This window comes from Capricornis sumatraensis, chromosome 9 (assembly GCF_032405125.1).
Source record: "Capricornis sumatraensis isolate serow.1 chromosome 9, serow.2, whole genome shotgun sequence".
In the NCBI taxonomy this organism is placed as follows: domain Eukaryota; kingdom Metazoa; phylum Chordata; class Mammalia; order Artiodactyla; family Bovidae; genus Capricornis; species Capricornis sumatraensis.
Genome location: NC_091077.1, coordinates 13,224,388 through 13,237,668, shown reverse-complemented (window position 1 = coordinate 13,237,668; position 13,281 = coordinate 13,224,388). Strand labels below are relative to the sequence as shown.

At 46.6% G+C, this 13,281-nt stretch overlaps 1 protein-coding gene across 1 annotated transcript; it reads right to left on the bottom strand.

The window, feature by feature from the left end:
• Positions 1-497: 497 nt before the first annotated feature.
• On the bottom strand, positions 498-13,068 carry WDR83OS (WD repeat domain 83 opposite strand). Its single transcript, XM_068980670.1, has 4 exons — positions 12,999-13,068; positions 1,471-1,576; positions 1,004-1,101; positions 498-885 (listed from the first exon to the last, which is right to left on the bottom strand). The coding sequence occupies exons 1-4, from the start codon at positions 13,046-13,048 to the stop codon at positions 819-821; spliced, it is 321 nt and encodes a 106-aa protein (XP_068836771.1). The 5' UTR covers positions 13,049-13,068; the 3' UTR covers positions 498-818.
• Positions 13,069-13,281: the final 213 nt, after the last annotated feature.

Below are 13,281 nucleotides of genomic sequence, written 5' to 3'. Positions count from 1 at the left end.
CTACGGTTTGCGAAGGACCTAGCTTGGCTAGGAGCTGGTTAATGGGGGCTGTTTTGTCCTATGGATTGAGACGTTAAATAAAGTAATTACCCTTACAGTGCTGGGGAGGGGAGACCCCCAGCCTTGTTCAAGAGATACCAGTGTCCTCTGGTGAGCAGTGAGAACCTGACAGGTAGGGGAGAACTGCCTACCTTCCCCAGTCCCTACCAGTCCATCCGATGTCCTGACATTACCCTCACACATTTGAGAAAACCAAAGCCCAGATTCCTGAGATCAGCAGAGCTGTCTTCTGCGTTGTCAGAGGACAGAGATCACTGTTTAGTCTCTGGCAGCTGGCTTAAGGCATGAGTCTTGCGAAATAAGCAAATGAACTAACCAAAAGGCTCCAGACTGGGGCCCCACCCCAGGCCTGACAGAGTGGGAAGGTGGAGCCCTTCCCTCTATTAGGACAAACAGCCACCATGCACAGGAGAGAGGGGTCGCAGAGAACAGCCAGAATGCAAAACTTTATTAACGGGTTGCAACAAGAAAATGAGTGGGTACACCTAGAAACACGGACAGTGTCTCCCCTGGGAGCAGGCAGGGTAGGAAAAGAAGGTGGGGTGGACGGTTAGGCCGAGGGGATTCCTCTCTCTGCTCCAGCAGCCGTGAGATCCCAGGGTCAGGGCCAGGTTCCCTCCGCCCAGCTGCAGACCCAGAGACTGCCTCGCCCAGGGAAGCCCAGCACCGCAGCTGATGGCAGGAGGCTGAGCAGCCACGGGTGAGGCCGAGGGCAAGGTAGCTAGAGAGGCCCAAGACGTGACCCCTCTAGGCTGACATCACCAGGGGGGCGTCATGGGCTGAGGGTTCTGCAGATATGACATCACCACGGCAGAGATGGATAGCCTGAGATAGGAGAGAGGTGTCAGTCCAGGATGGAGAGGCGGGGGGGGGGGGGGGGGGGGGGGAGGGGAGCCTCCCTCCCCTCCCCCAGGAGTCCCTCCTTCCCCAGACCCAGCCTCACATGAAGCTACTCATCATCTGCTTCGTGTCCTCAGAGCTCCGGGAGTTGGCAAAGCTGATGAAGGAGCAGTAGACAGCAACCCAAGCGCACCACTTCAGCTGGAAGGGGCGGGGGACGGGCAGGGTTAGGTCAGTGAGAGGCACCCCAATGAGCCATTCCCCCACCAGTTCCAATCCCAGTTTCACCTGGTGCAGCTCCAGCCTTGATCCCCAGGAGTCCCTCTGTCTCAGCCTCCCAAAGTTAACTCTAGGTACCCAAGTTCTGGTCCTAATCCCTGAACTGCATCTCTGACCATGTCCCCTCAAGCCTAAGAAGCCTGGCCCTTGACATCCCCCATCACCCTAAGGACCCCACCAAGTTGCCTTAAAAGCCTCAGACCAACGTCCAGTGTGCCCACCCTGACCCGGACCTCTGGCTTCACGACAGCTCTGGCTTTCTCCACTTAGCATCACCCCAGCCCTGCCCACCTTGAGCATGAGGCCGCACATGCTGAAGATCATGCCGAGCAGGTTCATGTAGTCTGGTGTCGGATCATCCAGGGCTGGGTTACACTCGCTCGGTGGGGGCTTGTACCTGCGGCAGGCTCAGGGTCAGGGGCACTAGACTTCTGCCCCTAGGGTGGGCAGATGCTTCCCTGGGCCTCCAACCCACCATCTGAGACCCATCCCCATTGTTAAAAATAAAACCACAGGTCCAAAACGGAGTCGTTTATGCTAGGCCATGCCACTAAACTGGGGCTTACTACCTAGCCTGAATGGAGCGTCAGCCTCCTCCAGAAACATAGTCTCCGACATTGTAGTCATCCTTTTTTCTGTTTATGACTTCCTTGTTCTACCTTTAAAAACCTTTCCGTTTCTACAGCCCTTTAATGCTCCCCTCTACTTGTTAGACGAGATGTTGCCAGATTCATGAATCCTTCAATAAAGCCAATTAGACCTTTAGAATTTACTCAGGTGAATTTTGTTTTTCAAGAGGTTTGGTAGCAGCACCAGGATCCGAAGTGAACCTCTGACATTCAGGAACAACAAGGAACACAAGGAGGGGTACCCATGAATCCCCTTCTGAGTTCACTGTCTTTCTCGCTGGATCTGGAGGCCATGGGTAAGTTCCTCTCAGTTCTGAGCTCTGCTCTCTTTGTGTCATGCTCCAGACCTAATTGGCTTTCTGGCCAGTTCCTCATTTGTCTGGAATCACTAGTTCCATGCTGGGAGCTGCTGGTGGTTCTGACTACAGTTCCTCATTTGGCTGGAAACCCCAGGCCCTTGGTTCTGTTCCCAGATTCCTTGTTGGGACGTGCTGGCGGTTTGGTCTGCAGTTCCCCATTTGTTTGGTATCAGTCCACAGTCCCCATGTAGGGTCCACTCCTGGTTCAAGCCTTTCTCCAGGTCCAGGTTCCACGTAGGCAGTCAGTGATGGTGTGCACAGGGCCTTTTTCTTGGCCAGGCCACAGTAACTGGTTATGACTGGCGTGTTACAGTATTCATGTCTGTCTGTCTTCATTTGTGTAGATAAAGGCCAGCCAAGAGAGATGGGAGCATCTCTGACCCCACCATGTCCTTTAATGAGTCTACCCGTTGGCACACCTGCTTATTTTTATGACCAAGAACTATAATCTCAGAAGCTGTAAATATCTACAAAAATGGCAAAGTATGACTAAAAACAACCTAGAATTACAATGGGTGTCACGGGGAAGGCTTCCCTGAGACAAGAATGCCCTTGAAAGTGAGGGTTTCAGGACTTCCCAGGGGGTCCAGTGGTTTAAGTCTCCAAGCTTCCACTGCAGGGGTCTTGGGTTCTATCCCTGGTTGGCAAACTAAGAGCCTGCATTCCGTGGGGCACAGCCAAAAAAAAAAATCCTCAACCAGACGAAGCTTGCAAAACAGCAACTGTACTTCCCTGATGGCGCAGTGGGTAAGAACCCACCCATCAATGCAAAGAACACGGGTTCCATCTCTGGTCTGGGGAAGATTCCACGGGCTGGGGAGCAACTAAGCCTGTGTACCACAACCTCTGAGCACTAAGCCTGCGTGCTGCAACTACTGAAGCCCATATGCCTAGAGCCTGTGCTCCGCAACGAGGGAAGCCACTGCAACGAGAAGTCTGCAAAGAGTAGCCCCTGCTCACTGCAACTAGTGAAAGCCTGCACAAAGCAACGAAGACCCAACACAACCATAAATAAATAAAACTTTTTTAAAAAAGCAACAGACCTTTTATAAACCGTTCCTAGAATCTTCCCTACCCTTACTGACTGGTCTCAGTCAAACATGCAAAACAAATAAAGATGAATCTGACCGACTTTAAGGCATGCTTGCTTGGAAGCCCTCCTCCTATGGTGTTTCGGTTCCATGTGATAGTCACCTAACTGGCTCTAGTGGCCCGTTTGCTCACAGAGTATCTCCTGTGGATAAAAACACAGAAGACAGGATAGGAGACCACCAGGCTGATGGAGCCAATGACCACAACTGAGCACTTTGAAACGACCTTAGAGTAAGACCACAAGCAAAAATTCTCCCAGTTGTTGGTCTTACAGTTACAACAGCTCCTAGACCAGAGAGCTAAAATAATGCCCTCCTAGGGGTCCACCCACAAAACGCTGGCCCAAGGACCAATGTCTTGAATGTAATCAACTGGGACACTGGAAAAAAGATTGTCCTCAAAAGTCTTATGCAAATTCTTCAACTCGAGTGCCCCCATATCTATCTCCTCAGTATTCCGAGGGATTCTCTGGTAAGTGCTTATCTGTAATCCCCTAAAACAGCCAAAGTGAAGTCGCTCAGTCGTGTCCGACTCTTTGCGACCCCATGGACTGTACCCTACCAGGCTCCTCTGTCCATGGGATTTTCCAGGCAATAGTACTGGAGTGGATTGCCATTTCCTTCTCCAGGAGATCTTCCCAAACCAGGGATTGAACCCTGGTCTCCCGCATTGTAGACAGATACTCAGGGGGAAAATAAAATTAAATCTAATGGGAAACCTTGCCAAATTCTCGGTGATACTTGTTGTTGTTGTTCAGTTCTGTGATTCTGTCAGACCTTATCTCTGAATGCACCTGCCTCACACCGCTTGTTCCCTCTTCAGCAGGAATTCTCAACATTATAGGCCTTTCTTTGGTCCCTCACAGCCAAGCTATGTGCTAAGACCCTCAGGTGTTTTCCTGAGATGGTGTTGTTCAGTCACTAAGTCGTGTCTGACTCCTTGTGACCTCATGGACTGCAGCATACCAGCCTCACTTGTCCTTCACTATGACCCAGTTTACTCAAATCCATGTCCATTGAGTTGGTGATGCTATCTAACCATCTCATCCTCTGCCACCCCCTTCTTTTGCCTTTAACTTTTCCAATGAGTTGGCTCTTTGCATCAGGTGGCCAAAGGAATGGAGCTTCAGCAACAGTCCTTCCAATGAATTCAGGGTTGATCTCCTTTGGAATTGACTGGTTTGATCTCCGTGCAGTCTGGAGCTGTTTTCACTCCATTCCCTTAGGATGACAACTGCCTCAGAGTGTAAAAGAGGTTTCCTAACTGGAAGAATCTAACAAAAGTTCAGAGAGAATTTCTACCTCAACCAATACAAATGACTCTGGGACTTCTGACTGAAAAACATTTTTTTTTCACTATGTGACATAGCCCCAGTCAATGTATTTAGGTAGAGCTCTCCTTTCTAAGTTAAAAGGGCTAAGACAGTTTGTTTCCAATGGGGACTTCCCCTTGAAATTTCCTGACCAACGTGAACCAGATCTTTTATGTTCTTACAATCTGTCCTTGACAGAGAGGAGGAAGAATTCCAACAAAAGCCCCTGAATTTAACTGAGGTATCTCAAAATCTCTGGGTTCTTTCTTTCTTTCTTTTGGGCTGCACCAGATCTTCACTGCTGCACACGGGCTTTCTCTAGCTGCAGCAAGACTACTCTCTAGTTTCGGTGGCTTCTCTTGTTGCAGAGCGCAGGCTCTACAGCTCCAGCTCGGTAGTTGCGGTGCATGGGCTTAGTTGCCCTGTGGCATTCGGAATCTTCCTGGACCAGGACTCGAAATCCTGGACCACCAGAGAAATCCTCTGTGCGTTATTTCTAATATTGACATTGGAATAATAAAAAATACAGAGCTTATAAAGATTCAGAGACACATAACTAAACCTCTCCCTCAATTACATCAATATCCTCTGAAGCCTAAAGCCACAGCACACCCACAACAGAAGACCTAATGTCCCAGGGGTAATTAGGCACACCCTATAGTAGCCACCACAACGTGCAAATCCTGCCAGTCTGGAAACCTAGTGGGTGAGAATGGTGATTTGTCCATAACTTAAGAGCTTCCCCCCACTCCAGCCCCAAGGGAAGGTTTATTTTATTTTTGTTTTTTTTTTAATTTTTATAGGGAGTATACTTGATTTACAATGCTGTGTTATTTCAGGTGTACAGCAAAGTGAATCAGTTATACATGTTCATATATCCACTCTTCTTTCGACTCTTTTCCCATATAGGTCTTTACAGAGCACTGAGTAGAATTTCCTGGGCTACACAGTAGGTCCTTCTTAGTTATCTGTTTTATATATAGCAGTGTGTATGTGTCAGTCCCAATCTCCTGATGTATCCCTTCCCTCAGGAGCTTCTGCAGGCTCAGCAGTAAAAAATTCACCTGCAATGCAGGAGACCCAGGTTCAATCCCTGGGTCGGGAAGGCAATGGCAACCCACTCCAGCACTCTTGCCTGGGAAACCCCATGGACAGAGAAGTCTAGCAAGCTACAGTCCATGGGGTCACAAGGAGTTGGACCAGACTAAGTAACTAAACAACAACCAGGACTCAAGCGTTATTAGCAAAGTTATTTCCTCCTTCCCAGTTGGCCCAAACCTGGAACACCATTTTGTCATAAATTCCAGCAGGCCCAAAACACTGTTGTGGCTCTTTTTCAGCCTTTTGCAGTATCCCTATAGATTCCAACAGGTGAAAGTCCATCTGCCTTAACTTGGAACAATCAGCAGTAAGCCTGGACACTTGTGCCTCAGGGGTTCACTGATTTCTCCCAAGTGCTCCGTCAAGATGTAAGAACCCACCAGTCCCCAGGAAATGAGCTCTTTCACAACAGGTGGATGACTGCTTGCTGTGCTCAGTAACCAAAGAGGCATCCATAAAAGACTCCATTTATCTGCTGAAAAGTGATGGAAGAACTTTTCACATACTGTGGTATGGAGAAGTCATCCTAGCTAAGACATGACTGGGCTTAAACTTTATGCTCATTAGAACAGACAGTCTTGTGGCCTCTCAGATAGACATCTGCTTTAACTGTTAAACAGACCAAAAAAAAAAAGCAGATATCAGACCGTGCAAAATGTCCACTTTGAAGAGGGGATAAATGTTCTTTCACCTTATCCCCACAATACCAACGTACCAATTCCTTTGAATATGAGGTTCTCTTCCCTGACCTAAGTTCATGCTGTCTTACTGTGTATGTGCTAATCTGTCTCTTGAAGCCCTGAAGCAATGTATCCACTGTATCTGATGTTTGTTCTTTGTTCGGACAAGACAGAACTGTGCTTCAGGCATCCAAATGGAGCCAGGTGGCCATGTTAATGCATCAGTGAGGACTTGAATTTTCTGAACTGAATCAAACTGAACCACGCCACCAGCTATTCTCAAGACAGTATCTGCTAGCAGCTGCTAACTGCAACCTTATGGTCTCAACATCTCCCCTTGTAACTACACAGTCATTTCAGACACCAATGAATCCTTACTTAACAAGCACCCTTATATCTTGCCAGCTCTAATTATATTCCTTTTTTTTTAGACCATACCTGCAGGCATGCAGAACTTCCCTGACCAGGGATAGAACCCATGCCCCCTGCAGTGGAAGCACAGTCTTAACCACTGGACCACCAGGGAGGTTCCAATTATAATTCTTGACAAACAAGTCATGTAACTGCAGTTTTTGCCTGAATAGGCCCTCTGCCATACTGCAGTCCAGCAAAACACAATTCAAGTGCTTTTGAATCCGTGTTTCCTGGGCCATAGGCCTCCGTTTGGCTTAGATAAAATTCTTATTATAGGTTGGTCATTATTTCAGTTGACAAAAGGAACATAAACTCTCCAAGGGAAAATTAACAATTATCTGTAGATAACGTTCATTACCTAGTGCTGAAGGAACCCAGCTATCTCCAACAAGGATTAGGCTAATCCAAGAATTTCCTAGGCCTATAACTAAGTGACAGCTATGTGGATTTCTAGACTTGATTGGCTACTGTAGACTATGGGCTCCTAATTTTTCTCTATTCGTTTCCCCACCCAATGACCTTACTAAACTTCTAGTCCCTGAGCCCCTTTCTAGGGAAGATAAACATAAGTAGGCTTTTCTGAAGAGTAAAAAAAGTGCCATAAAAACCACCAGCCCTAGACCTACCTAATTATTCAAGACCTTTCACTTTATTGTGCATGAAAGAAATAACCAAGCCCTGGGAATGCTCACACAAGAGCGTAGCAATAAACACAGCCTGTTTCTTATCACAGCATTTAACTGGATTCAGTTGCCAGTGCCTATACCAACTGTCTTGGGTTACAGCTGCAACTACAAAATTAGTAAAAGCTTCAGCAGATCTAATCTGAGGTAACAGCATTTATTTATAGACTCCTCACGCAGTCCAACGGAGAAGGCGATGGCACCGCACTCCAGTACTCTTGCCTGGAAAATCCCATGGACAGAGGAGCCTGGTGGGCTGCAGTCCATGGGGTCGCCAAGAGTCGGACATGACTGAAGTGACTTAGCAGCAGCAGCACGCTGTCCAAAGTTTTAACTCTTGGGACTTCTCTGGTGATCCAGTATGACTCTGTGAGCCCACTGCAAGCAGCCTGGGTTCAATCCTTGGTCAAGGAACTAGATCCCACATGCCAAAACTAAAAGATCCTGTATGCTGCAACTAAGACTTGGAGTAGCCAAAAATATAAATAAGTAAATAAATAAATATATGCAGAGGGGGCATCTCCTGGTCTCCCAAATGTATTAAAAAGGCAAACAAACAAAAAACCGGTCTTCTTAACTCTGAACTGACTCAACATTTCTCTGCCAGCATATTAACCTTCTATGAGATCCTTTTGCTTCCTCCACTTACGCAACATGCTAAATGTTGCAACGCCTTTAACTTGCTACATCACCACCCCTACTGACAAAGATGAGCCCCTTAACTGTCAGGTAAGAACATCCTGATATAATCTTATTTGCTGATGATCCAGGGCAGCCAAAAATATAAATTTTAAAAAAAAAATTTTTTTTTTAAAGGCAACAAGTAAACTACTGTCTTACTTTCTGAAGGTGAGAAATTACCTGTCATTAAAATTGAGACTCACACTAAAAGGACTGAACCAGAGTTCAGGAAATGCCCTAGTTACGTTTCATGCAAAGACAGCAGCAACGGAATCTATAAATATCATGGCACTGAGAATTCCCTGGCGACCCAGTGGTTAAGACTCGGCACTTTCCCTGTGGTGACCTGGGCTCAATCCCTGGATGGGGAACTAAGATCTGGCTTATAGAGCAGGAAAAATAAATAAATATTATGGCACAGATGGATGAAGACCATTCTGCCTCAGCGAAACATGACCTCTCATTGCCAGACCCTGGCCATCTTGATGCCCTTGTAACATCAGTCTGTTCCTGAACAGAGAAATTAAGATGGGCAAACAATGGTTGTAAATTAGATAAACATTCAGGGCTATGGGAAACCCAAAATGGCCACATGGTTCTTCCCAGCTCCCTGACAAATCTCATTTTCCAGTTTTTGCATTCCTTCACCCATCACAGTGCATTTTAAGATGACTCAAATGACGAATAGACATGGGTGGGGAGAGAAGATCACAAAAGCAGTTTACCACCAATGTCTGACCTGACAGGTCTGTAATCCTGGAAAAACTATCTGTTTTCCCAGAAGCCTCAGACCTCCCCCTACCCCAGACCTTCTGAGCACTTACTGCTGGACTTTATCCAACCGCCACCCAGAATGGGCTTTCCTAATGGCCTGAAGTCTTCCCTTGCCCCAAGGCTAATGCCCTCACAACGGCAAGGAAACTGTTAGAAGATGTGGTTCCAACTCGAGGTCTACCTTCCACAATCTTCAGGAACCGAGGCACCCACTTCACTGGGCAAATCGTACAGGCCTTAATGAAAACCCTGCAGATTCCTTGGAATTATCACTCTCCTTTTCACTTATCATCAGGCAAGGTAGAAAGAACTAAGGGGATCCTCGAAAACCTCTAAACTGCTTCAACTACTGAACTCCCTTGGCCTAAGGTATTGCCTCTGGCCATGCCAACTATTCCCGGTACCCTCTCTGAAAACACACACTCACTCCACGTGGAACAGTCACCAGTAGACCAATGTCCATTGACGTACAACTTTCTGCTGATCCCTTGCTATCTAATGTTAATAGGACCAGCTACTATAAGTCTTTCATGTCTTATGCTATCATTAACAGGTTTAAGAAGCCCTGCCAGATCCAAACTCAAAGGATCCTGTTGGTAACAGACTGGAGCCTGCTGACTGGGTATTCTGAAAACATCATCAGAGGAAGACAGCCCTCAAGCCCCATGGGAAGGGACCTTACCAAGTGCTCCTGACCACTGACAAAGACTGTGAAACGAGAAGACACTGAGCCTTGGGTACACATCCCATAGCTAAGGAAAGCTCCGCCAGACATTCAGTCCTAAACAGATGCTGGAGACCTCTGCGTCAAACTGACGAGGAACAGAATAGTTGGCATCAAGGTGGACTGCTTCTGTCCCAGACACCGGATCAAGACCATACGTTAACTAGACTGAAACCCTTCTTCCTTTGTCTTTTTTTACTCTGGTTTTCACCTGCAAAGATGATGTTCTCACCCTTATCTCCCAGGCCATTGCTGAGGAAAGTAAGCTTTTAGACTGCTGGATTTGCTATTAAATATTCCAAGCTGGGGGCTTCCCTGGTGGCTCAGTGGTAAAGAATCCACCTGCCAATGCGGGACACACAGGTCCAATCCCTGATCCAGGAAGATCTGCACACGCCACAGAGCAGCTAAGCCCGTGGACCACAATTAATGAGCCTGGGCTCTAGAGCCCAGGAACCCCAACTACTGAACTCTGCATGCCTAGAGCCTGTGCTTCGCAACAGGAAAAGTCACTGCAATGAAGAGCCCTCGCACTGCAACCAAGAGGAGCCCCCACTTGCAGCAACTAGAGAAAAGCCCACACAGCAACAAAGACCCAGCACAGCCACAAATAAACAAATAAATAAATATTCCAGTCTGAGACTTCCCTGGCAGTCCAGTGGTTAAGACTCTGTGCTACCAATGCGAGCAGCAGTGGGTTCGATCTCTGGCTGGGAAACTAAGATCTCTCATGCCACATTGCACAGTCAAAAACAAAAACAAAAAAACTCCAATCTATCCATGATGCTAGAGACCTCCTGGTCCTCCTTGTGACCAGCTTTTCCTTCTATTCTCAATGTCACAGGAAACTACAATCAAACCTCCTTAAAATTTCTTATGCAATTCTACTTTCACAGCCAGAACAACCTATACCTTGTTTTTTCCTTTCTCCCATCATAACCGTACATACTCAATTAGACACAATTAACTGGTAAATCTCACTGCACTTGCACCCCACATTCTCATGATAATCTAGATCAGATCTGCCCCCACTCACTAAGAGCTCTCACCAACTGCACCTATCTTTGCAAGGTGTTCGGAGCAACACTTTATATTTCAGGCTGGGAGAATCTATTCCCAAATGTGCTGAAAACCTGACTGACATCTGGCTTGAATGGGTAAATGCAGTAATCCTTGTCAATGAATCCATTAACAGTACCCCACTAATGGAAATGGTCTGTGCCCCCATAGTGTCTGTCTTTGTCCATAATGGTTATCATTCTCCTTCAGCCTCTGAATGCCTAGACAGCCAGTGCACAGAGGGCAATGCCCCTTAGGTTATTGAACTGGGCTCCTAACTTTCCACAAGGGAACTAAGACACCTCATTGGTCAAGTCCACTGGATTTACATCATGAAGTTAAAAAGAATGATGAGGATTTCGTGACTCAGGATTTGTGTCCTTTGGCAAGGCCATCAGCCCAGGAAAGATCCTTAGATTCTCTGGCCAAAGTTGTTCTTTTATAACAGAACAGCCCTTAATTAGAGGCTTACCTGGTAGCTCAGACAGTAAAGAATCTGCCTGCAACGCAGGAGACCCAGTTCAATTCCTGGGTCGGGAAGATCCCCTGAAGAAGAGAATGGCAACCCATTCCAGTATTCTTGCCTCAAGAATTCCACGGACAGACCATGGGGTCACAAAGAGTCAGACACAACTGAGCAACTAACATACAGTCTTTGTTTATCTTTTAGCTGAGCAAGGAGCGTCTATGCTGTGGTCAACACCAGCTGCTACACTGGATTACTCCTTCTGGGGAAGCTGAAACTCAATTACATAAGATCACTGAGCAAGCCAGCTGGCGTAAGAAGGTAACTCCTTCAAGGGGAACTTTTTCTTTTCTAAACCAGGGATTAAACCCCTGCTCACTGCAGTGGTAGCACCAAGTCCTAACCAGCGCACCACCAGGGAAGTCCCAGTGGGAACTTCCTTTCATGTATTTGATTTTGCCCGGTTTTAATCCTGGAGAGCATGGCTCCAAAGTGCACTCCAAACTTTGCTAATTATCCTGCTTATTATAATCATAATAATCTCGTTAATGCACTGCATTAGGCAGCATATTAAAAAGCAGAGACATTACTTTTTCAACAGAGGTCCAGCAAACTAATGGTTTACTTCTAGTCAAAGCTATGGTTTTTCCAGTAATCATGTATGGATGTGAGAGTTGGACCATAAAGAAAGCTGAGAGCCAAAGAACTGATGCTTTTGAACTCTGGTGTTGGAGAAGACTCTTGAGAGCCCCTTGGACTGTAAGGAGATCCAACCAGTCCATCCTAAAGGAAATCAGTCCTGAATATTCATTGGAAGGACTGGTGCTAAAGCTGAAACTCCAATACTTTGGCCACCTGATGCAAAGAATTGACTCACTAGACAAGACCCTGATGGTAAGAAAGACTGAAGGCGGGAGGAGAAGGGGACGACAGAAGATGAAATAGTTGGATGACATCACCGACTGGATGGACGTGAGTTTGAGCAGGCTCTGGGAGTTGGTGATGGACAGGGAAGCCTGGTGTGTTGCAACCCATGAGATCACAAAGAGTTGGACACGACTGAGCAACTGAACTGAATGCACTGTATTCTCTCAAAAGCTTTAAATGCATAATCACAGCCACTAATCATCAAGCAAAAGATCTCCCTATGACTAGAACATCAGAAAAATAACAAGAGAATAACCAACTCAGAGACTGTGAACCTAAAGCCAGCAAGGACCTGCGACTATCACAGGGGTTAACTATGGATAGCATGCAAAAGAACAACAAAAACTAAGAGAACCTCAGAGTAGCAGCTGAGAGTGGCACTCATGCCTTAAGTTTTGATCACATCTCTCAGTTAGAGAGAGACTCTGATTGGGAGGGGGGAGGAGGGAAGAGAGGGAAGATTGTTAAAAAGAATACCACAGGTCCAAAAATTTGTACTTAGCCAAGCTACCAAATCGGGGCTTAATATCTAACCTAACAGAAGCTTCAACTTCCTCCAGAAATGAAGTCTTAATCGGTCAGTCACGAATTTTCTGGTCAGCACCAATGAGGCAGTCACTTGGGTTCTCTCCCCTCTCCATCCTTCAAAAGGAAAATGAGGTAAACCCCACCTAATAAGACCCTTTTCTCCCCAAAAGGAAACTAATATAATCTGAAATCATCCTTTTTTCTGTTTATGACTTCCTTGTCCTGCCTTTAAATAACCTTTTCCTTTCTGTAGCTCTTTAGCGCTTCCCTCTACTTGCTAGATGGGATGTTGTCCAATTTATGATTCATTTGGTAAAGCCAATTATATCATTTAAGTTTACAGCTGAATCTTTTTCTTTTTTTTAACACCATGACAACTAGGAGCCTCACCTCAGCACTTTGTTGGGCCTCCGTGGGTCCGACATATTGTTCGCGGACATAGCGAGTCAGAAGTCGCGCCTCTTCCGCTGCGGGAATCGCAGCTTCCGGCAGCTTCCAGCTTGGAAACACAGGGAAGTTTTTAGAGTAACACTCTCAGCCCTCGCGCTTCCGTTCCTATCGACGGTTACCGGAACTACCCCCAGCCAGGGGACAGAGAATTCGGAGAAGCCAAAAATGCTCCTAGAAGACCAGAAGTGGGGAAAGAAACTGGGAAGCTGGAGACAAGTTTCAG

Coding starts and splice junctions, on each gene's coding strand:
- WDR83OS (XM_068980670.1), bottom strand. CDS start 13,048: ATGTCCGCGAACAATATGTCGGACCCACGGAGGCCCAACAAAGTGCTG. Junction 1,577..12,998: donor AGGCCCAACAAAGTGCTGAG/GTGAGGCTCCTA, acceptor AGCCTGCCGCAG/GTACAAGCCCCCACCGAGCG. Junction 886..1,003: donor CAGATGATGAGTAGCTTCAT/GTGAGGCTGGGT, acceptor CTCCTATCTCAG/GCTATCCATCTCTGCCGTGG.